Source organism: Photinus pyralis, unplaced genomic scaffold (genome assembly GCF_008802855.1).
Source record: "Photinus pyralis isolate 1611_PpyrPB1 unplaced genomic scaffold, Ppyr1.3 Ppyr1.4_LG10, whole genome shotgun sequence".
Lineage (NCBI taxonomy): Eukaryota > Metazoa > Arthropoda > Insecta > Coleoptera > Lampyridae > Photinus > Photinus pyralis.
In genome coordinates this window covers 55,461-79,484 of record NW_022170250.1, presented here as the reverse complement: position 1 = coordinate 79,484, position 24,024 = coordinate 55,461, and the positions used below count along the sequence as shown (strand labels likewise).

Sequence of the window (24,024 nt, the reverse complement as noted above, 5' to 3'; positions counted from 1 at the left end):
TACGTAATAAGTTATACACATTTTGCTTTATTATAGCTTTCCAGCCAATACTTTTGGTGTAGTTATTTGATCGTGATAAACCTCGCCTTTTTTTATTCTAAAATCCGAAGACAATCTAAGACAAGTCCTTTTTCAACCGATTGAAGAAACGTAGTGGTGAAAATTCCGATCAATTAAAAACTGCTTTACAACAAAGTAAGAGATTTATGCTTTTTAAATTGATCTACAACGAAGACAAGATACAATTACTATTAAAATTAGATACAATACAGCCGCATGGTCCTCATTTCCCGGATGGAAAACCCAAGAAACGAACATTCTGCTGTTAGTGTTGTGTTGTTTGTATTAATTTTTACTTTGCGTTTGCAGTTTGTGTGAAATCATGGAATTTGAAAGATAAATTAACTATTCCATTGTTTATAACCATTTAAACAAAATATTCGATTAGGTTATAATTTCATAAACTATAATAGATAAAAGTTTAATTATAATAATCGATTATTGAATAATAGCAGTATTAACTGCAATTACTTTTAGTAATCGATTTTTGCGAATAAGGTACACTGTCGATTAAGTTGTTTCGATTTTAAAGATGACCCCCTAGCTTTAAATGGAGTTATTTATGTTTTTGAAATTGGAATGTGAATAGAAATCATACTGCTACCTTTTTATGTTTTTCCAACGTTTTCTGGTCCCACTACCATCATTAGCGAACTATCGATCACCATCATTTTTAGTAGGTAAAAGGTTACCTATTGGTCAATATCCAGTACCAAAGAGTAAATTGTTGTAAAAATGCGTCCAGTTGGAAAATCGTGGAAACTTTTTACTAACAGATATGGGAAATGTTCTTGGAGTTTACAGCCCTGAAGTAATCGCAATCCTTAGAGTTCTGGCTCTATTTTTTCTGCCTTTGACTATTGAATGTGCTTAATGGAATTTGTAATTGGAGCTGAACCATGTTGAACCTGTACTCCATTTTGAAACTACCCCTCCATCATTGATACGTTTAACATATTTTTGCTTCCCAACTTTTCTACATCTTCTGAATCGATTTCGCATGGACAGCAAGAACTTTTGTCCAAGGTAAGAAATAGTGATTTTTGTTATACAAAGTGTACATTTTTCTAGATGGATAACGGAAATGCTTACTTGGACCGCATCGACGACATAATAATGTTGACAGATGAAATGCCCTTAGAAAGCGAATGATAAAGGCACTTACGAAACTACCAACACGAAATTTGCTTAGAAAATATGTTAGGATGATGTACAGCTTTCATACCATTCTTACTAGTTTGGGTAGTGAGTGTGAGATACGAATATGATCTTCATTCAAGCATGGTTAATTGCAAAACAAGTTACCAGCAAAGATATTATGAAGCAACTGTTTATTTGTGGAAGATCGGAAAATCTTCCTAACTTGATTTGATAATAAAATAGAGCTTTTGGTGGTTTGTTTTTGTATAACCTCCGAATGTGTTGAGGCGACCGACGGTCTGAAGGTCTGTTCGTTGCAAAATAATTTAACAATGTCATGGACAAAAGTAGTTGCAGATCAGTAAAGAAAAAAGTTCTTCTTTTAGGGTAGATTCAGCATAGTCATCCAATGACCTTATCGGAAATAGTCTAGGAAAACAAGAGCGTCAGAGTGTAACAAACTTTCCCGCATAACGCGAACTAGTTAAGCAAAGTTTCCGGTAGGAATGTTATAATTTCAAAGAAAAAACATCGCCGCCTCTACCACAACGGTACTAAATCACTGGTGAGGTAGACTAGAAAATACTAATTTCGCTTTCGTGAGGTCGCCCTACCTCCTTGAAGCCAAATCGTTCGAAATTTTGATTGAAGAAAACCTTCGAGTTAAGGTAAACCGACAAGAGCACAAATATCTTTATATTTATACAAAGTATTCGATTTCAAGGTGGAATCGTGTACGAATGTAAATATGTAAAAGCTCCGAAGTAAATAACAAGCCGTTGTTGCTATTGATCGTAACGTTTATTTCTTTTATAAACTTTTGTTACAAAGAGCAACGTGCACGTCGATCGAGTTTGAATTATTATTCTCCGTCCAGAACATCGATTAAAAGAATACAATAGCCGTGTATGGTTACCCGGTTACCCCGATTTGTGGTAACGGCAACTTAAAGATTGCTCTACACTGCAGCTCGGAAGGAAGGTCTAGTCGCCAATTACCATAAAAACGCGACACTATGACGTTACTGTTCTGATTTAACGAATTCTAAACACGTCCGAAAGTGGACTTTCCAAACTTCCTTAACAAACTAATACTTGTATATACATAGATGGAAGTAATTATCCGAAACTGCATTGCCGACAGGGTATCGAATTTCAGAGGGTGTCTCCTTCGAAGAACTGTACACCCTCGCCTCTGTCGGCATTTGACTTTTAATTTTTTGTGTAATGCACATGCAACTCAGATTAGCTACGTAGCTTAATTATGCTTTAATCAAGTCCGTAACTCGATTCTTTGTTCGGATGATAGTGGTTGCGGTGGTGCGATGATTTATGTTTCTGCACGTATGCGGGGGATAAACTAGGGGGCGGTAAATTGCGAATATGAGTTTCCCCTCTGACCCTCGTATACTTCCCCTATGACAATTGCGAGCAATTTCGCAAACTTCATGTCTGGTTCTTTTCACGATTTTGTCCAAGTTGTAAGTGAAAAGAGAGGGCTTACTTCTCACTTTCTCTCTTTCATAGCGCTGGTTAAAGAGGACAAGTTCATCAGCACCGCTTAATCGAGTTCAAAGTCGGCGAAAGGCTATGCGTAACACCATAATAATTACGAAATGTCGATCGCAATCGACATGTGGCGCGCTTACCCCACTGTCAATTTTATTTCCGAAAAAATAGATTTGCACATCAAAGCCTCGCAGCTGTCCTCTCTCCTATTCAATCGCGTAAAAGTACACAAAATTACGAAAACTGAAAGGGAAAGTGTACAAAAAGGATGATTTCGGTTCAATAGTTCCAGACGGGCAGAGCGTAGGGGTAGGTCCGGCGCGCACGCTCCTGATTCCATCAAGCGTCGGGTCCAGAGACGAGACGCTGCGTCTTCTCCCAGTCTATTTATATCTCCCCCAAGTTTCAGCAAACAGCACTTATAAGATTATCATTTTTTTTACATTTTAATTTCGCATCAGCGGACGGGTTTGCTGTACAATCGCGCGTTGAAGTCTCCCGCATTTTTTCGAGAAAAAAGGGGGTTCGTATTGATTTCTTAAGTGTCTTATTAATTGGAGTGAATGTCACTGCGACAAAGAGTCAGGGTTGACTCCCCCTGATATAAATAACAGATCCAAGTGGCATTAGCGATTTTCTTCTCTACCCTCAGGCGAGCCAATCAGATGTGGAAGCTTCGGAGACGCGTTTCCTAAGAGGTTTGCGTGGATGTTCCCCCGCTACCAGAAGTATTTAAACTTAAGGCGCGGAGCTCCGCATGAGTTCACTTCTGGTCGGTACTTTGTAGATCTTGTTGCATTTTTCGACGACCGATTGGACTTATATTACTATTAGGTAATTCGCGAATAGAGTGAAGGCGCGGATCTGTGCGAAATTGACGGACTTAAGTGCAGTTTTTTGTTTTCGCGATTATCTCATTAATTAAAGGTCTAGGTAAGATTTTTATTTATTTTTTAGTGAGTGACTATAGTGAATAGTGTTGGTTGCAAATTGAGGCGCGTGCCGGATTAATTGAATTAAAAAAGTCGAGAGATTAATTTGAATCGTTATAGTAAAAGTCTAAGATGGCTTAAGTAAACTTAGACTTCTTTACGCACCACCGCTGTTTGCTCATCCACTTTGCATCCCTATGTTAGTCTCAAACAGTTCTGGTTCTCACGAGATATTTTCCCATAATCATTTCACTAAAGACTTCTGGTTTTCAACTAATTACGCTTATTACATTTACACGTGTAGATAATTCAGTTTAGTGTGTTATAAAACGTGTTATAATAAGTGTCGTCGAAAGCTGCAGGAACGATTTTATGTTATCAGTGGCATACTAAACTGACCTACCACGAACTTGCTTCACGTCCTTATTTCTGAATGCATTATCCTTGCAGCTCCAAGTTCAAAGCCAAGAGTAATTTTATTTAACTCAAGAATCTACCTTGGTAATGACACAGTTATGGTGCAACTTAATCAAGGCTAGTCTTCGCCAAAACTTGTTCCATTTTTCCTTACATCACTTCACCTGTTTTCCTTGATGATTCACTACGCTTTTACCACGATGTCATTGACATTCATAAATCTCTCAGGATACACCTCATATTTGCATAAAACTTCGAAGAAGATTCGACCGCAACTTGTCGCGAAATTCACCGTTGCTCTTAGATTAAGATTGCGATAAATTCACTTGAAGTGATAAATTCAGCCTGAAATGAACGGTAAAACGAGATTCTAGATCTCATGCACGACTTAAATAATAATAAAAACGGCGAAAAGGCTTACAAAAAAATTACAAGGTAAGGTGATGCTGCACATTAATATGTTAATCCTAACGTTTTTCTTTAACATAATTGGATGCTAAATCCCCCACCTTAACGAGTATGAAATTGAAAAACTAACCAGGAAATAATTAGATAATTATTGTTAACTTATGAGATAATCGCAAAAAGTGCCGAGTTTAATCAAATCTCTTCCATTTGTGTTTTAGTGGAAAATGTTCGGCAAGTTTCTCAAATTTATTGACGCGTTTGAATATTAACGAATTTATTTTTGATCCTGTTGTTAAATCATTGTTTATTATCCTTGGGCTAAATCACGTTAGCGTGATTGCCAAATTTTCGGATGGTTCGCTATTCCTTATTTTTTCATTTTGGGGTTAATTGGCGTGGCAATTCGTTTTTATTGTTCAAATTGATTCTGCAAAATTATCATATTACTTAACTAATCTTTTGGGGATAATTAGCTTTTACGAAATTAATTAGATCGCCAATTGCAAACTTTAGTTTCAGTCGGTCTTTCTATGCTGGAAATTTTGAACGAGTCTAATTTAATTAAAAATCGAGAAGCTTCCTATATTTTAGTCAATAGGTGAACAGTTACAACTTTCTCACCTGATCTCAAAAAGCTATTGCATAACGCGTCGGCTATTATTTGCATTTTTGTTAAATAAAAATCGAACGTTTGGTTACCGTTAATTTGGATTTACAATTAATTATCCAAATTGTTTATTTACGAGTTACATTGAAAATTCAAATTCCTCATTATGTTCCTTTCATTTTCGTGTAAGTAGGTTTAGCTCGGTTGCCGTGCAAAAAGTTTGTGAATGAAGAATGGTGTGAAGCGATCGTAACTCGTGTGTAAAATTCTTGATTTTATGACGCAAGTGACTTAATTAAGAAATGTGGTTTTCTCGCACCGGCTGAATTTTTAAGGAATCCGGTATGAGTCAAGCAAGGTCGCATAAAAATTACCTAATCGAAGCTTTGCGCGAATACCTCTGGAAGATTGTAGGTACGCAAAGTAACTAATTGAGATTCCAAGCTCAGGTGGTTGGGTATTTATGGCCGGTTGTTGGCATGACGCCATATCTAAGTTACAGACGAAGGTAAGCTCCTTACAATGGTTGTTGGCGGCAACAAGAAAACTCTATAAACGGAAAACGACTAGTTTTCAAACAACGGTCTAGTCTGATATTCCTGTAACTGCCGCGTGCATTGTCATCAAGTTTCTGCTCTTGTACTTGCTTTTTTCCTTTTATTACACAGTCACGATATGAAAGTAAAGCCATACCCAGCTGTTACCAAGTCATATAACCGGCCGGCCCTTTTATTTAATTCAGCTTTTTGAAGAAAACGAGAAAATTATTCTCCCACATCATTTCCCACAGGGTCATACTCTTTCGCACTTCCGATGTCTTCTAACTGTTCTTCGTTCTCATGCCCGCCATTGTAAATTTTGATGAAGTATCGAGATTACAAAGTGTAATTAACGACGCCAGTTTCTGAGAAGTGCAGAGATTGACAGGCCACCCCTCTAGTATATTGATGACAGCTGTCAAAGGAAACTTAAGACGCTTAGAAATGTGTATTTTTACTTTTCCCAGCGCCTGTGACCAAAACAGGGATTAGTTAATATTAACATCACCCAAAAATGCAGTGAGAAGTTTTTAGCGAAGTACGAGTTGGAAATTCAATACTTGTAAGTTTGATTTACATATCATGCATAACTGAAACTCAATTCGGTGTAACATCGCTTCGAGTTGTAATGCAAGCAACAATGTAGCAAATTTTCTCAAATTATTAAAAATGAATTACGTTTGTTAGTAATTTACTAGCAAATAGTGGCCATTAAACTACCGCACGTTTCATGAGCGCGGAGACGTGGGAATTGCATTTATGGCTTTTGAAGTTGGAATTGCATTAGTTATCGGTTCGTGGTGGTCACTAAGAGGAACTTTATTGCACATTCGTCTCTGCTCATTCTTGCATGATAAATAACGAAGTATGTTTGTTTCAGAACGCGCCATGGCGGCGTGGAGTTCAGGGCTGCAGCAATCAGCCCTGTTGATGCTGTTCCTCACGTTAATGTCTGCATACGTAGTACATGCCGGTAAGTTTTTCGGTTACGCAATTAGAACAGCTTTTTACACATGCTCGAGTGTTCCTGTTTTCGCCACAAGGGTCAGTTACCTACCGGGTGGAAGTCGAGATTTAAGATAAAGGCGGCTACCGATTTTTAACTTAACGGTAACATTTGCATACCGATTAAAGTGACTGACGACATCCGCTTCATCTAGACAAATTTGAACTTTTAAGATCGCCTTCCATTAACATCATTATGAATGCCACATTCGGTGACGTGCCTCGATTTTAAATTAAACAACGCAAGGTGTTGGAATTTCCGAAAAAATTTAATTGCCGTAATTTGTTCGGGTTACGCCAGGCGAGTGTGCCATTTTTTCGAATCGATCGGAAATCGAAGATTAAATCTGATCGGTATATAACAGCGTGCATATAACTGTCTGCAAACACAATAACAATGTCCTCGATTCTAGGTTCACAACTTGACCTCCTGCGGTAAGTCTCGGCCAAGTCTCCCACGCTTGGCCGGACCACGGTTTTGTCTGACTAATGTATGCAAAAGCCATTTTCTGCATTCACAAATTACTTAGATGACTTGATTGCTCAAGTTATATAAGCGGTATACAGTTAACCGTGAATGTCAGGCAGGTTCATGCTTTCTGTTATGGCACCGACTATAATTGGATTTCTTTCTAAAACAATGCAGATAAAAAAATCTCCATTCATCCTTTACTGACAACTTAATATTTTGACCGCGAATTTGGCACACTTCCCACCTTGAGTCTGGTACATGGCAGATTGGTAATTGACTTACGACAACAACACCTGTTATTTCTTGTAATATAAGAGCCAAACGGATTGGCCAAACAATTACCGTTTAAGACCATTGTTTGGGTCAAATATTCGGATAAAAATAATTGATAACGGTACCAACCGAGGAAAACTCACTTTCCTACGCAATTTTGGCTGGGACTGAAAACATATTGCATTTACATGCAAGATCGACAATCGATTATTATTCAAGTATTGCGGCCACACCCACTGTGGCCTTGTTGAGCCACTGACCTGCACCTGCTCCACTGTCATACATCCATCATCAAATAATCGCCTATGTAATTGTTTCATTGTTTCAGCTCCTCTGTCCGAGCAGAGCACAGGAATTGAGTCACGTTCAAGTAAGTCGATCGTCCCCCATCCAGCTGCCCCATTTTAATTTACCCCATTTCAGAAACGCAGGGATGTTACTATAACTTCCAGCATTACGATGAGGGAGACAGAATTTTAACAAACGAGCCTTGCCTAAACTGTACTTGCCACAATGAAATGCTCATGTGCTACCTCCGAGTCTGTCCGTTCACCAAAGCCATCGGGCAAGACTGCAAAACGGAGAAACGCCCCGATCAGTGTTGCCCCGTTATCAAGTGCCCCGAAGGTAACACCGCCAATAGTAATCTCGACTGGAAATAATCCAACCATCTTTTAGTACCTGTAAAGCTTATGCCATCAACAACTCCGTCCACCGCAGTTGGACACTTAAACGAGTACGGCTGTTTTATCGAGAACAGGTTTTACTCAGACGGTGCCAGAGTTCCTTCCAACCCAAATAAGCCCTGTGAGCTTTGCTACTGCATCCGAAACCGTACGGCTTGCGTTATGCAACAGTGCACACTCGAAATCGAAGATTGTAGGCCCGTGTATCAAGAAGGTGTCTGCTGCCCGGCGAGGTACGATTGTGGTACGTACCTTAACCAGTTAACCGAACCCCCTCTATTCTTAAAACTTTGCAGAACACCCCGAACAAAACCTTCTCGAAACGACAACAACGACCACCGAAAGAACGACACCAAGCCTAATCACGACGACCATGTTCCCAGGTCCTAAAGATTGTACCTTCGAAAATAACTTGTACGCCGACGGCGCCCTTATAAAGAGCGACATTCCGTGCGAGCGCTGCTATTGCATGAAAGGAGACGTTATGTGCGCTGTACAAAAATGTAACCCCACGCCGCTGGAAAAAATTAACTGTACAGCGTTACCGCCACGCGACGGTGAGTGTTGCCCTGACACCTACGACTGTGACAATTTAATCGAAGAAGAACTCACCACTTTAATCTACGACGTTACCACGCCTTTACCTGAAATTGTTCCTAATGAAGTTGACAAAACTGCAACAACATCTAGAACGGAAGAGATACCAACAGTGCGACCACTAGAAGAAACCGAAGAGCCCTCTCAACCGACTACTGAAAGTGAACATCCTGCAGTAGAAGGTCACGTGCCCAAGTTAGATGAAGGCGATTCCACACCGGCTCCGTCTGCACCAACCGAAGTTATAACTGAAGGATTTTTGACGTCATCTGCCGAAGACATGACCCAAGCTCATGCCCAAGTTACTCAAAAACCAGAACCCTTAACTACTATGCTGCCCGAACAAGAGCCGCCAACGACTCAAGTCGTGCCTGACCACACCAAGGCACCGCAAACAGAAGAAGAACAACCCACGACACCCAGGCTTCCTCCACGATTTGGAGAGGAGGAAACAACGCCGTCTGAGGAAGGTAAAGAGGAACCTAAGCCAACAACTCTACAGCCTTCCGATACCGAATCGAGCCCTACCGTCAGCCAATTCATAACAGAAGCGACAGCTGGCCCTGGTGTTGAGAGTACAAAGGCGCCAGTTCCAGAGGAACCGGAAAAGGCTGCGGAAACTAGTGTTCCAGAATCGACCAAAGCTCCCGAAGAAGCTAAGACCACAACTGCCATGCCAAGTGAAGCCACAAAGTCGCCTGAAGATGACAAACAAGGATCACCAGTCCCAACTGCCACAGTCGAGGAAGAGGAGGGAAAAGCCACAACTGTACAACCTGAACCTTCTCATCCAGTCGGTACGGTAAAACCATTGGAGGAGGAATCCACTGACGGTGAAGTGACACAAGCATCAAAATTGCCCCAAGACAAACATACTACCTCTGGAAGTGTCGAACTCACCACCGCATCTATAGAAACTGAGGAACCTGAAAAGGCGACAGACGAAAAACAATTAACCACTCCAGTACCTGAAGTAACCCAACCTCACGAGGAAGATAAGGAACCGGCCTCTGTTAGGCCACTTGAGCCCGAGGTAACAAAAGCGCCGGAAGGTGAGAGTGAAGAAGATGTATCTGCCAACACAATCGGTCCGTTAGAGCACGAATTAACTAAATCGCCCGAAGATAAAGATTTGGCCACGGCGGAAACTAAGGCGCCCGTCAAGGAAGGTACTACAAGCAGACCAGTTGAACCAACTCCAGGCGACGAGGAAAGACCAACTGAAGCCAGCAAAGAAGAGGAGGCGACAAGTGCAAAGGAACCAGAGGAAGCAGCGACAACAGTTTCACCGACCGGGCTTCCGCCTCAGAAGGAAGTAGAGCAAGCGCCTGAAAAGGAAGAGGAGCACATGACCACGGTACCTCAAGTATCGGTTACCGAGCCTGAGAAGGAGCTCCCACACTCAGAAACTCCAACGGCAACGTTGCCCGAAGGCACGAAGATGCCAGAAAAAGAAGGCGAACAGACTACTCCCGCAATTCTTCCAGAAAAGGAACACGGAACGAAAGCTCCGGAAGCGCCTGAAGATGTGACCAAAGTACCCGCTGTGGAAGCTACTGAAATTCCGGATTTAGGTGTCAGGGGTCCTGAAGAGACTACATCTCAGGAAGAAGTAACAAAGGCTGCTGAAGAAGAAGCGACAAAATCGTCAATCGCACAAGAGACAGAGGCACCAATTGAAAAGGAGACGACTATGCCGAAAGAAGGAGCTCCAAAAGTACCTGCGGCACCCGAGCAAGAATCATCAGTTATTCCAGAAGAATCTTCCAAAGCACCAGAAGCCGAAGCTACAGTCGCGGAACATGTGACGAAAGGACCAGAAGACGCTACAAAGGTGCCCGAGGAAGTACCTACTGCTACCAAGCTTCCAGAAGAAGTAACCGAGGCACATGTATCACATATCCAAGAAGAAGTAACAAAGGTGCCAGAAGAAGAGCCGACTGAAGGACCGAAAGAATCCACACCACTTCATGGTGAAGAAGAAGGAACTAAAGCAACGACGCATATTCCAGAGGTGGAGGTAACAAAGGCCCAAGAAGAGCCTGAAAAGGCGGAAGAAGGAACGAAGGCACCTGAAGCTGTAACAACAATGGAGGCCACAAAAATGCGTGACGAGGTAACAGAAGAAATTACGAAAGCATCTGAGGCAATCGAACCTACCAAGGTACCAGAAGTCACTGAGTTACCAGACGATGTAACTAAAGCTCACGAAGAAGCGGCAACAAAGAGTCCAGAAGCAATTGAACCTACCAAGGTACCAGAAGTCACTAAATTACCAGACGATGTAACTAAAGCTCACGAAGAAGCGGCAACAAAGAGTCCAGAGGGCCCAGCGACAGTGTTACCCGAAAAAGAGGAACCAGAAACTAGCGCCCCAGAAGAAGGTACCAAAGGCCCCGAAGTAGTAACGAGTGTGCCAAAAATAGAAAAAACAACTACAGCACCGGAAGAAGCAACGAAACTACCAGAAACGACAGCACCAGAAAGTGAACCAACAGAATCTACTGAAGGCGAAACGAAAGCTGCTGAAGTAACTAAAGCACCCGCAATCGAAGAAACTTCAGCGGCAGGAGAAAGTGAAAAGGAATCGGAAAGACCAACCTTTGCTCCCGAGGAAGCGACTAAACATCCTGAAGAAACTAGCAAAGTACCAGTAACCGAACCGACTAAAGGGTCTGAGGGAGAAATAACAAAGGCTGGTGAAGAAGTGACGAAAGCACCGGAACCTGAATCAACGCACGTTCCAAAAGAGGAGGTTACGAAGTTGCCTGAACAGGTAACTAAGGAGGCAGAGATAGAAACCAAGGCACCCGAAGAAGTCACCAAGGCCGAAGAAGTAATTACAGAGTCACCCGAAGTAACAAAAGAAGTGTCTCCAACAGAAGCTCCAGAAGACGTAAGTGAACCAGCAAAAACACATGACGAAGCAACGAAGGCTCCCGAAGTAGTAACTGAGGTTTCACAAGAAGTAACCAAAGGTCCAATTGAATCTCCCAAGGAACATGAACCTGAACAACCAACAAAGGGTCCCGAAGAGATAACAGAAGCGCCTATAGAAGAAATAAGCAAAGTTCCCGAAGAGAAGATTAAAGAATCAGAATACGCAACTAAAGCACCTGAAGCCACGACGGTACCAGTTGAAGAAGCAACCAAACCAGAGGACAAGGAAACAATGCGTCCAGTAGCGGTCACTGAAGCACCAGACTCTGCAGCTACAGGGGAAGTAACGAAGGAAAGTGAAACCAAGACACCTGACGTCACCGTACCTCCAGCTGAAAAGGTAACAAAACCAGAACAACAACCAACTAAAATTCCGGAAGTGGAAACAGAAAGTACAGTTCAAATTACCGAAGCACCGCATACGGAAGCGACAGTAGAAGTTACAAAATCTGCGGAAGAACTCACCAAACTACCAGAAGCAGTGTCAACCGAAGCTTCGGTTGAGACCACCAAAACATCCGAACACGCAACAGAAACGGCGGAGCCAGTTGAAAAGGAAGGTACCAAAGAGCCGGAACATATAACAAAAGCACCTGAAGAACTAACAAAGGCGCCTGGAGCTGATTTAACAAAATCTCCAGAAGAGGAACAAACACAAGCACCGGAACATGAAAAACAAACAAAGGGGCCAGAAAGTACACCGGCTCCTGAGGGATTGACGAAAGAACCTGCAGTTCCAGAAGTGGAAGTAACCAGTGCCAAGGGCCTTGAGGATACAACGAAACTTCCCACTGAAGAAATTACCAAAATTCCAGAAGGAGAAGTCACGGAAGCACCGGAAGAGGTGCCGGAACAACAAGTTCCATCAGAAATCACACAGGCTCCCGAAACTGAAGTACCAAAACGCCCTGAAGAGGAACTAACAAGCGCTCCCGAAGAAAGCACACACGCGTCTCGTCCTCCTGCGCAAGAAACTACCGTTCCATCAAGGGTAGAATTAGAAACCACGCCCAAACCAGAGGAAAAGCAAACTACTCTTCCGGAAGCTACCACTAGTAAACCAGAGCTAGAAGAAACAAGCGGCCCCGAGGAAGAAAAAACGACTGAGCCAGTGTACACAGTAACACCTGAAAAACAACCAAGCGAAGGTTTAATTACTGAAAGCGAACATAAACCTGAGCAAGATCTTTCAACAGTCGGTTTATCTCACGTGACCGAAGAACCAATTGTCACAGTAACAGCAGTAGCAGTTGACACAGAGACGCCTCTTGTTCAACAGGGCGAAAAATCAGAAGATCAGACCACCGCCGTGCCGCAAGTAACCGAAAAACCAGTGGACCAATCTACCCAGCATGATATTCCAAAAGAACAAGAGACTGAGGCACCGCAGATTGCTGTAGAGGTTATGCCCGCAAAGGAAGAGCCTATAACCAAGGTACCTCCAGTTTCGGCAACTCAACCGGAAGAAGTACCTGATAAGGACGTCGCGGCAACTGAACTGCCTTCCATTGTGTCGTCTACGCAAAAACCAGCGTATGAGTCAACTAAGCAGCCCGAAACAACTCCTACCGAAAGTATAACTGAGCATATGGTACCTGGAGAAGGCAGCTGTTTGGTTGATGGTCAAACTTTTGCCAATAACTCCGAAGTGCCTCCAATGGGACATTGCCAAATTTCTTGCAAGTGCTTAAGTTCAATTCTACAGTGCGAATCCGTAGCCTGTGAAGGTCCACCTTCACATCTTCATAACTGCATGCCTGTCTACCAAGGCCCTGATAGTTGTTGTCCAACATATAGTTGCAGTAAGTTTATAAGGCTTTGTTTTGGAATTTGTCATAACGATTGCATTTCAGGTGTACCAGAACCATCCGAAATTGAGTCAGATAGTCACAAGATGGACGAAACAACAATTAAAGAACAGCCAGTTACTATTTCCATACAAGTGTTGCCTGCAAAGACCGAGGAGCCAGTAACGGAAGCTGAAGTACCTAAGGAATCTGAACAAACCACTTCGGCGCCTACGCAGAAAACAACACAGCAGGAGGAGTCGACAACCGCTGGTGCTGAAAAAGAGGTTACAGAGGTCGAAGTTCTTACAGAAGCACCGCTAAGTAAAGAACCAGAAGGAGGTGTTGCTATAGGAGATCGTATTGAAACTGAGAGCCCTGTAACGGAATCGACAACCTTGGGTCCGAAAGTACCGGAGGAAGAAACTGTGAAGCCAGTTTATGTACCCGTTGTGGTACAACCACACCCGGAAGCTACAGCTGCGCCGACAGGAGTCACCCAATCAGAAACAGAATCAGAGATTACCAGTTCGCCAACTTCATCTCCTAAAACAGAGGAGGCAACGAAATTACCTGAGGAGGAGGTTGTCACTAAATCAGAATCAGAGGTTACTACAGCCCATGAATTTGTCAGCTCATCTACCTCATCTCCAGTATCCGACATCGAGAAGGCAACGCAACATGAGAAAGATGCCACAGAGGCTACTACTCCGCATGAGCTCATCGGTTCATCCACTGAGTCTGTAGAGACTGAAACTGAGGAGGCAACGAAAGCTCAGTTGCCTGAAAAAGTTGCCACTACATCAGAATCGGAAGCTACTACCTCCCATGAGGTTGTCGGTGCATCTACCTCATCTCCAGAAGCTGAAGTCGAGAAGGTCACTGAATCAGAATCAGAAGCTACAACTCCGCATGAGGTCATTGGTTCATCCACTGAATCGGAAGCGACAAAAGCACAGTTGCCCGAGGAAGGTGCCACTAAATCAGAGTCGGAAGCTACGCCCCATGAGGTCATTTCTGCATCCACTGCATCAGTAGAGGCCGAAACTGAAGAAGGGACGAAAGCTCAACTGCCTGAAGATATTGCCACTAAATTAGAGTCGGAAGCTACTACGCCGCATGAGCTCATCGGTTCATCCACTGAGTCTGTAGAGGCTGAAACTGAGGAGGCGACGAAAGCTCATTTGCCTGAGGAAGTTGCCACTAAATCAGAGTCGGAAGCTACTACTCCTCATGTGATCATTGGTTCATCTACTGCATCGGTAGAGGCTGAAACTGAGGAAGTGACAAAAGCTCAGTTGCCTGAAGAAGTTGACACCAAATCAGAAGCGGCACCTACTCCGCATGAAGTGATGACTACATCCCCGAAAATTGAAACCGAGGAAGTGACGCAAGAAGATGTCGCGACCAAAGTCGAATCGCAGGTAACTACGATGCGTGCATCTACTACTTTACCACCGGAAAGTGAAACAATGGCACATGAAGTTACTAGTCAATCCACGTCATTGCCAGAAATCGAAGGAGAAGAAAAAGTTACTAGCAAACCCGAAGCTGTCACAGAAGGAGAAATTCATGAAACAACCTCAACGATTCCCGAAAAAGGTGCTACATCGGAAAGTTCTATGACAACTGTTAAATCCTCGGACGCCACAGAAAGTCTTGAACATCAAGAGACCAAATATCCGTATACTAAGACAACGGTCGTAACTGAACCTGCAGTCACACAACGGACCTCTGATGCTAGTACAGACAGTGAGACTGAGAAACACACCACAATTGAAGTAACTACAGCTGGTGCTGTAATCACAGAATCATCGACTGCGGAACCGCACAAAGAAGAGCCTGAAATTGATGTAACTAAGGAAGTGCCATCAGAAACTGAGAAGGAATATACCACCCAGAAATTAAGTCAGCCCACGGAACCTTCCGTTCAGACCTCAATGACTGAAGAAGAACCGCACCAAACCACTGAAGGCAAATCAGAGACTGAGAAACAAGCTGAAGTTACAATGCAACCAGATGTTGAGGCAAGTAAATCGCCCGAAGTTCAGACTACTCCAGAAGAAGTGACTGAGAAAGCGGTAACAGGCGCTCCAGAAACAACAACCGCGGAGATTCTATCGACAACTCCTCACCTTGATCTGAATCGTACCGACCTGTACACTACCATAAGCGAATCTTCTAGCATTCACCCAGACTTAGGTCATACGCCAGAAATGCCCGACTACCACGTACCCGAAGACGAATATGAAGAAGATCATGGCACATATGGACCTGGTACTTGCCGATATGGTGGAAAAACGTTCGTCTCGGCGCAACAAATACCTCGCGACGATCCCTGCGATTTCTGCTTCTGTTTCCGAAGCGACATCATCTGTCTACAACAAAGCTGTCCGCCTCCGATTCCCAGATGTCACGAGGAACCGATCAGGGGATTCTGTTGTCCTCGTTACGAATGTCCAGTCTCTATGGCTACCGCTGTAAATATCACGACCACGACTACCACGACCACAACAACGCTGCCTCCCCACTTCTTCTCGCATCACTACAAAGGCAGAGCAAAACGACAAGGTTGCCTTGTGCAAGGCAAAGATTATCAAGTAGGTGAAGATGTGGCATCTGCATCTGGTCCCTGTTTGCAGTGCAGGTAAGATTTAAAGTGAATTATGTGTTCATTTTCACTAACGTGGTTTTGTTTCTCCTTGCAGCTGCGGTGGTGATGGTCAAATGAAATGTGATCCCAAACCTTGTAGTCCCGAACCTATGATTAGGAAAATGATAGCAGAGGTCGAGTCTAGGCGAAGAAGATGAACAATTTACGATGATTAGTGATAAGTGCACTAGTGATCCGCATTGTGTGAGTGATAGAAACAATTTTGCAATTGAATAGTGTGAAACTTTTAAAACGATTCGTAGCATTCTCGGGTGCCAAATTGAAAATAAGACTAGGTATATCGTGCCTTTAAAGGAAACTCCAGCCAAGAGTTTCTGACCAGTGAGTGCATGTATTTACACGTGCAATAAAGTGATTGTATACTCGATTTAATTATTTATAATAACTTTTGACTGAATTTTTTACTACTTTTTTAAATTTAGAACTTTTTGTACGTGTCTCGTATTTTGATAGCCATTTAAAAACCCAAGATAAAGGGCTCCTTTGTTGTATTGTTTATTGTGTCGCACATAAGACTCTGGACTGTTTGACTAGCAGAACGCTGCCATTTTAATGTAGTTTTTATTAAAAACATGTACACTCCCTTGTTCTGCCACTTGAACGTCTAGATCGTTTTTGTATATTTATGGATGCTCAATATACTTATAGAATATGTAGTATTTATCTTACTATAATTAAAATGAACAAATTAATTGGTCTGTTTTTTTTACATTGTGGGTGTCGAAAGGACTGGACAAGTTTAGCCAGGTTTATATCTTTGGTAGGTCTTTTGATCTTTCGTGGGCTTGTAAATTCTTTTTTGGTAATACTTGTGCGTCACGAAATTCCCCTGCCTTTTTAAACAATCTGCTTTGTCAAAGGACCACTGAAGCAAATTTTTAAATTAATTTTCAAGAATCGATTTCCAGACAAATCAGGATGGTCCAAAAATATTCCCTTTATTAAATCCATTGGGTTCAAACAAAACATATTGAATCATATCAAAGTTGTGTATTGATTAAATTAATTATATTAGGTTATTTTCATTTTCAAATCCATGAACAATTATATAGGATTTTCGTATAAATTGCGAAAGGTTGACTACTACCATTGAAGAATTTTTATTAAATGCTACTACTTTTTGGTATAGGTAGATATTCTATCAATGTTCACATATAATTTTAACAGATTTAAAAACTTTTTCATAGTCAGAGCTGGGCAGAATACTTTCAAAAAGTGTTTGAATAATAAATAGTAAATACTTTACACAAATCAAAGGTATTTGAATACTAAGTACTTTTACGTCCAGCACAAGCGAATACTAGATACAGATACATTGAAAAGTATTCGAATACTTTGAAATGTATTTCATTATCTTACTTTGAAAAGTATTCGAATACAGTAAAAAGTATTTAAATACTTGTCACTCAAATACATTAAAAATTTAAAATAGTATACTAGATAAAAAATCTTATACTTTGTATGGGGTTAGCTTTTTTTATATTTCTATTGTTATATACAAATTTAAGGGGAGTAAAAGCGTATTATTATTATTATATAATTATATAGGAGGTACCTACCAGGACCTTTCTTATACCAGTTATATCCTTAAGAATACGTGTACCAGTTTTCAAAGCGATCGTACGTCGTGCACATGATACGTACGCCTTTCTGAAATTAATCCTAGCGATTTTGGAACAGATCCATTTTTGACCATCCGTTTGTCCGTGTGCATGATAACTTGTTTAGAAACGTGCGATCGCTTTGAAAATTGGTACATATGGTCTTAAGGATATAAGAAAGGTCCCTATTGTTTTTAAGTTACGTAGACTATCGAGTTCGGTATTCAGATGTATCGGATTTTTATATTTGATTTTGTGACAATGGAAACTTTCCCTAAACATTTCTAAATTGTTCTCAAATATTTGAATAACTTAAAAGTACTGCCTTTTTTTGAGGCCGAAAAAAAAATTGTCTGAGATCGAGATCGATCGAGAGTCCATAATTTCAAACAGTTTGAAGATTGGGCTACTAGTTCAAAAGTTACAGCCCTTTGAATTTTCTTTCGAAATTGGTTTCTAGTCTATAACTTTGGATTGAGAAGTCTGATCGAAAAAGTACGAATTGTTTTGGATTCTACGCACCAAAATTAATAAGAAAAAGTGTTTTCCCGAGAAATTTTGGTGTAGTCGATTTTTGGTAAAAAAGGAAGGTTACACACTGCCTTTTTTTGAGGCCCGAAAAAAAATTGTCTCAGATCGACCGGGAAAAATATTTTCTTATAGAATGTGCCCTGTAGAATCCATAATTTCAAACAGTTTGAAGATTGGGCTACCAGTTGAAAAGTTACAGCCCTTTGAATTTTCTTTCGAATTTGGTTTCTAGTCTATAACATTTGATTGATAAGCCTAATCGAAAAAGTACGAATTGTTTTGGATTCTACGCCCCAAAATTAATAATAACACTTTTTTTTCTCTCATTTTACTGCCCTTTTTGTGTTCTATTCTCATACTCTTTTCGCTTTTTTACGTTGTGTTCTTTTTTCTCACTTTTCGGTGTGTTTCTATCTGCCTTCGGCGTCGTCTTTTTACTGTGGCCTTCTGTACTTTTATATCTATTATTCCCTTTTCCTTTTTTCTTGGCATCGTACAATCAATTTTTTCACATCTTTTTTGCTGCTCTATTTGATCACTTTCTTCAAACCATGCTCTCCCTTTGTATTTTTGACTATTGTCGACTTTTTTAATTTTAATTTCTTTAACTATTTTTCTTTGTCTATTTCTTCGTATCCTTTTTATTCGTATTCTTTGTTCCAGTTTGTTACCGTTATTCATTTTTAAGAGCTTCAATCCATTGTGGTTCTTTTGACTCTTTGTTTTAATCTTATACTAATTTCGCTTTTTGTATTTGTAATCCTTTCATCTTCTTCTTGTCTTCTTCTGTTGCTTTTTGGTTTTCGTTTTGTCTCCTTCTTTCTTGGTTTAATTGTCTCATTTTTATCCTTCGTCTTTTTTTGCAAACCTCGCTCTGCCTTTGTCAATCTTTCTTCCCCTAATCTTTAACTTCCATTTATGTCTTTCTTGTTTCATTTTTCCGCATTCTACTCCGTGTTGTGTTCTATATTTGTTTCCTTCCTTAGATTTTGTATATCTCTATTTCTCGCTTCTTCCATTTTTCATTATTGCTATCTATTGTTTCTATTCGTCCATTTTTCCTATTCTTTCACATTCTCTCTGTTATTTTGTTATCCAAGGGCTATTATCCATTAAGTATTAGTTTTTTTGTTCCCTTTTCTATTTACTTACTTACTTACTATCCCATTTCGGAATCCATTTTTTATTCTACTCTTTATTTCCATGTCATAGCACCATTTTGTTTAACTTATCGTTCGTTGTTCTCTTCTTATTCCGTTTTGTATGTTCCTTTTTCACTTTGCTCCATGTTGTTACTCCTCAATTCTTGTTTTATACTACTTCTTCCTTTTTCAAAAATTGTTATTTTAAGTGTTTTCCTGGTGTTGCTTTCTATTCGTTCTCTTTCTTTGCCGTTTGCTTTCTATCTTCGTGGCCCGTTGGGTTTTTTCCACTATTATTATTTTGGCCTTTTTCCATTTATTTCCCTTGCATCTTTCTTTAAAGCAATTCTTCTGCTCCCATTTCTTCCGTGTTGCGTTCCTGAAAGCCTTTTACAAGGGACTATCTCTTATTAAAGGCTGTAGAGACCTTTAAAGACCGATAGAGGTTTTTAAGAGATTTAAAGCGTATTAAGGCCTTTCGAAAGCTTTGAAGGCTCTGAAAGACAATTGAAGAACGGCTCCCAAACATTTTTTTTTAAGTTCTTAACTCTTAGAAGATCTGTATACTCTTGGACGCTTTTATTCCTCTCTGTGGAGTGATCGTTGTAGAGAAAATTTGTGAACTTATGAGAGTCCTAAAATCCTTAAAGACCAGTTTAAGTATAAAAATAAAAAAACTGACTACTTCTAAAGGTTTTCTAAAGGTTTTTAATGCTTTTGACAGCCTTAAGCTTTTAAATATTTTTAAAGACCGTTTAAGTATCTTAAGGTCAAGACTCACATCTTAAAGGCTCGGTTCTTAAAAAAAGAGAGAATCAAGCTTAAAGACAAGTTCAAAATGTTCTCGCAGGAAACTTTTAAAGGCTCTAAAATACCATTAAAGGCTCATGAAGTCGTAATGGTCCATAAAGGTTCTTTAAGGAGCCTTTTTTAACACTTGGTCTTTCAAAGATTTTTTTCAAGATTATAACGATCAATAGGAAATTCTTTTGAAATCTCTCGAAATCATTTGGAAGCTCATGTTCAAAGGAACCTTAAAGGCTATCCAAAACGCGTCGTTTAAAGACTTTGCTTTTTTACATGGTATTAAAGACCTTAGGAGAGGTTTAAAGATTTCGAAATCTAAGCTCTAAAAGGATCTTTAAAGATTTAAAAGACTATAAGAGCCTTAAAGAGGATGTTAGAAGCTACTAGAACGCGTTATCGCCTCTAAAAAGCCTTTAAAAGCACTAAAGTGCAATTAAAAACCAATGAAGCTTTGTAGAGCATTTTAAGGGCTCTTCAACATTAAAATATTGAACATTCTTTAAAGACAGGGTTAAAGGCTCTTAAAGACTCGGTTCTTTTAAAAAAAAAAGAGAAAATCTCAAACACCCTAAAGTCTTCTGCAAGACCTTTTATGACTCTTTAGCAATTTTGAATGCTCCAGCACGAGACCGACTCGTAAAGAATATACAAAACCATTAAAGGGTCGTAAAAGTACGATACAAGCACTTAAAGGGCGGCCTTTTAACAAATTCTCCTCAAAAACCTCCAAAGAGTGTTACAGGCGCTAAAGGTCAACCGAAAGGCTTTAGAAAACTTTGAGGAATTTTAATAAAAACTCTTAAAGGCTTTTGAAGCCTTGGTGTCATTTTGTAAACTTTTAAAAGTTTTTGAATGCTTTTGGAGAAAGATTCTTGGTTGCTACCAAAGACACTAGAAGACTGTAAAATAGTATATGAAACTCTTCTTTGAATGCCTTTAAAGCTTCATGTAGATATTTAGAGACTCTTGGAGAGCCTTGCCCTTAAATACAATTAAACGCGCCTAATCTCCCTTAAGGGCCCATTTTTAAGAACTAATTAAGAATGCGTTAAAAACCCATCAAGAACCTTTCAAAGGCTATTAAACGTACATGCTTTTTTAATCGAATTAGTTGTATTTTTTCGCCATTTTGTAATAGTAAGCATAAACAAAATGGCGTGTCGCGTGCGTTAAAAAATTGATCTCTGAGGGTTGATATGTAAAACTTTAAAGTCTAAAATTTGGGATTAAAGGGAAGGCAGGAAGCGGGGGCCGGAGGGTGGTAAAAATGTTTAATTTAAGTATTCCCAGTGATGCTGTAACGTATATTAAAATATCCTGTCATAATCCCCTACGTTCGTATATTCCGCGTAAGCTATAATAACCACTGACAAAGATGAAAATAATCTCGGGGTTTTAATATCCATTAGTACATAAAGCTTCGGTGCGGTAAGTGGAAAGTACATACGACCGACCCGATATTGGGGTGCGAAGCGTCTCCATGACGACGTGCGGCACCCGCAGCAAGGATCGAAGCCGACCGTGTTAGACTTCCCACCACGCCGTGTACATACGCCAGCTTGTACACTCCCGACCCTCCTATTAACTGTAAAATTAACAAGCAGTACACTCGGGGGTAGTAGGAGGTTATTTTATACGTTTTTCGTGGCGTAATGAAAATCTCGCTCGTTTTTCTTTTCTTTTCCCTTTTATTAATTACGTATTTGTTAACTTTTATATCCTTGCGAATTAATAACGTTAATTAAAATTCGCTGTGCGCATTCCCGTTTAATTAACCCTTAGCTACCTATAGCAATTATTGCAAATCTATGCAGTAATTGCTTTGATGAAAAGTAACCTTTGTCATATTTGTCTTTTTTTCAACAGGATAGAAATAAAACTTTTATTACAGAACCAATCAAATCAGTAACACACAAATGTGTCCCGCAGGGCTCAGATCGCGGCCCGATACTGTTTTATATTTACATCAATGATTTGAGCTTTGTTACTCCTTTTTGCAATATACCTACTCCTTTACTTTCACGACAGAATTGCTATAAAAAGATGCAAATTGTTTGGCTTCTCTTTTACATAGCAATCACATTCTACATTATGAGTTAGTGTGCAGTTATTACCTACTTTGAAAAAACAGTACCTAAGCGTGTACTCAAAATTCGCCTTTTGAAACTTTTGTTAGAAGTCTGAAAAATATCATGTTTTTCCAAACAAAAAGCAAATAATTAGAATTTGTGATGAGGATTTGAATTTTTGAATGATAACAATCCAATTTCAAAGACAAGGATATGAAAGAACAAACTACTGTCACTAGTTTAATACTGGGCGTAGGTTATTTTTACAGGAACAAATAAAAAATATGTTCTTTAATTACAAATTGCTTAACTTACATTCATTATCGACTGTGATACGTTGTTCCGTTGATAAATATCTAGAGTTTGTATTAATTTAATGTATTAAAACGTTAAACGTAAATGTTAAAATATAAAATACCCTGTATATAGCTATCATTACACCCCGTATATGTAAATTTCGCCATGTATACATCTATCGCAACTCGCTATACATTTTTTCGAATTTAGTACCACGGCACTATTTCATGAATCAGTCACTAGATGCCAATTATGGAAAACTATATTTCCGATTCTTGTAACACCAAATCTTCACTAGGTGGCGCCAATCACACACATTCAAAACAATTTAACGCAAAAAATGGCTCCCGTAAAATCAAACATTCAAATTCCCCACACAAATTCAAATTTGCCGTAATAAAATGGCAGACATCCGCAAATTCGTAAATTCAAATATCCCGCATAAATTGAGCTTACGACCACACAATGGCAGACATCGGGAAAGTCAAAAAACTTCCGCATAAATTCAAATTTAGCTCCGCAAAATGGCGCAGCCAATCACAACGCAACACGTGTGACGTCACAAAAACAGGAGGGGATAACAGCCCTCTCACTACTAGCAAAAGGTCATCCGATATTTGCCAAAAAAAAATTTCTCAGCAGAAAAGAACTCGATAATTTTCCAAAAAAAAATATTGGAAGAGTCCCGAGGGCTGAACGTTTTGTGGGGGAAAGTGTTACCGCCGGATCTGGTACAGGGGGGGGGGGGGTCTTATACCCCCCATAGCTCCGGTACTACCACTTCCCCCACAATTTTTTGCTCTCAAAAATCTTTATAAAATATTTCTAACAAAAATAGGGGAGTCTTATACTCCCCACAGCCCCCGTACTACCACCTCCCCCAGAATTTTAAGCCTCAAAGCTCTGTCTCACATTTAGGCAGAAGACGTACCACCGGATGGTTTAGGGGTAAGGAATACCCCCAGGCAAAAGGGATATTTACTTAAACTTTCCCGAAAGCAGCTGTCGATTCCTCCTGTGTGGTGGGAGGTACTCCATATCCCTCTCCCCCAGACCCTCGCCCCCCCCCCAAATATGCTACCTGTGCACTCGACAGAAAATAATGATATATGGGTACATTTTGGGTGGCAACACCGGGGGGTGTGGGTGGTATACAATTCCCCCAAGGACAATATCCCCAGGCAAAAAGCGATTCGTACTGAAAATTTTCCTAAAGCAGCTAGCATGGTAATTTTTTAGAGGGAGAAATTAGCTCTCCTGTCTGCTGGGGGATAGGAATACCCCCCGAGACCCCCCGGTGCTACGGTTTCCCCCAAAATATGCACCCTTGAGACTCTCTATGAAATATTTCTCAGAAAAGAAAATTTTAACGCACTCCATGGAAACTAATCATACATGCATTTTGGGTGGGGACGTAGCACGGGACGGGCAAAAAATGATATTTACTGAAACTTTACTGGCCCTTCTTGTATGCTAGGGGGGGGGGTACACCTTCCAGATCCCCCGGTGCTACCATTTCCATCGAAATCTGC

General features: G+C 40.5%; 1 protein-coding gene across 2 annotated transcripts in view; it reads left to right on the top strand.

The window, feature by feature from the left end:
* LOC116161075 (titin homolog) overlaps positions 1 to 16,737 on the top strand; it is a 55,722-nt gene extending 38,985 nt beyond the window's left edge. The window contains exons 1-8 of one of the 2 annotated variants that reach the window (XM_031474284.1): positions 3,465 to 3,641; positions 6,492 to 6,584; positions 7,690 to 7,731; positions 7,785 to 7,988; positions 8,040 to 8,291; positions 8,344 to 13,386; positions 13,438 to 16,018; positions 16,080 to 16,737. In XM_031474284.1, the coding sequence (XP_031330144.1) occupies positions 6,500 to 6,584; positions 7,690 to 7,731; positions 7,785 to 7,988; positions 8,040 to 8,291; positions 8,344 to 13,386; positions 13,438 to 16,018; positions 16,080 to 16,182 (8,310 nt within the window). In that variant the 5' untranslated portion in view covers positions 3,465 to 3,641; positions 6,492 to 6,499 and the 3' untranslated portion in view covers positions 16,183 to 16,737. Of the gene's footprint in view, positions 1 to 3,464; positions 3,642 to 6,491; positions 6,585 to 7,689; positions 7,732 to 7,784; positions 7,989 to 8,039; positions 8,292 to 8,343; positions 13,387 to 13,437; positions 16,019 to 16,079 lie in introns of those variants that run through there. The other variant, XM_031474285.1, reaches the window with a different exon arrangement.
* The last annotated feature ends 7,287 nt before the right edge of the window (positions 16,738 to 24,024 follow it).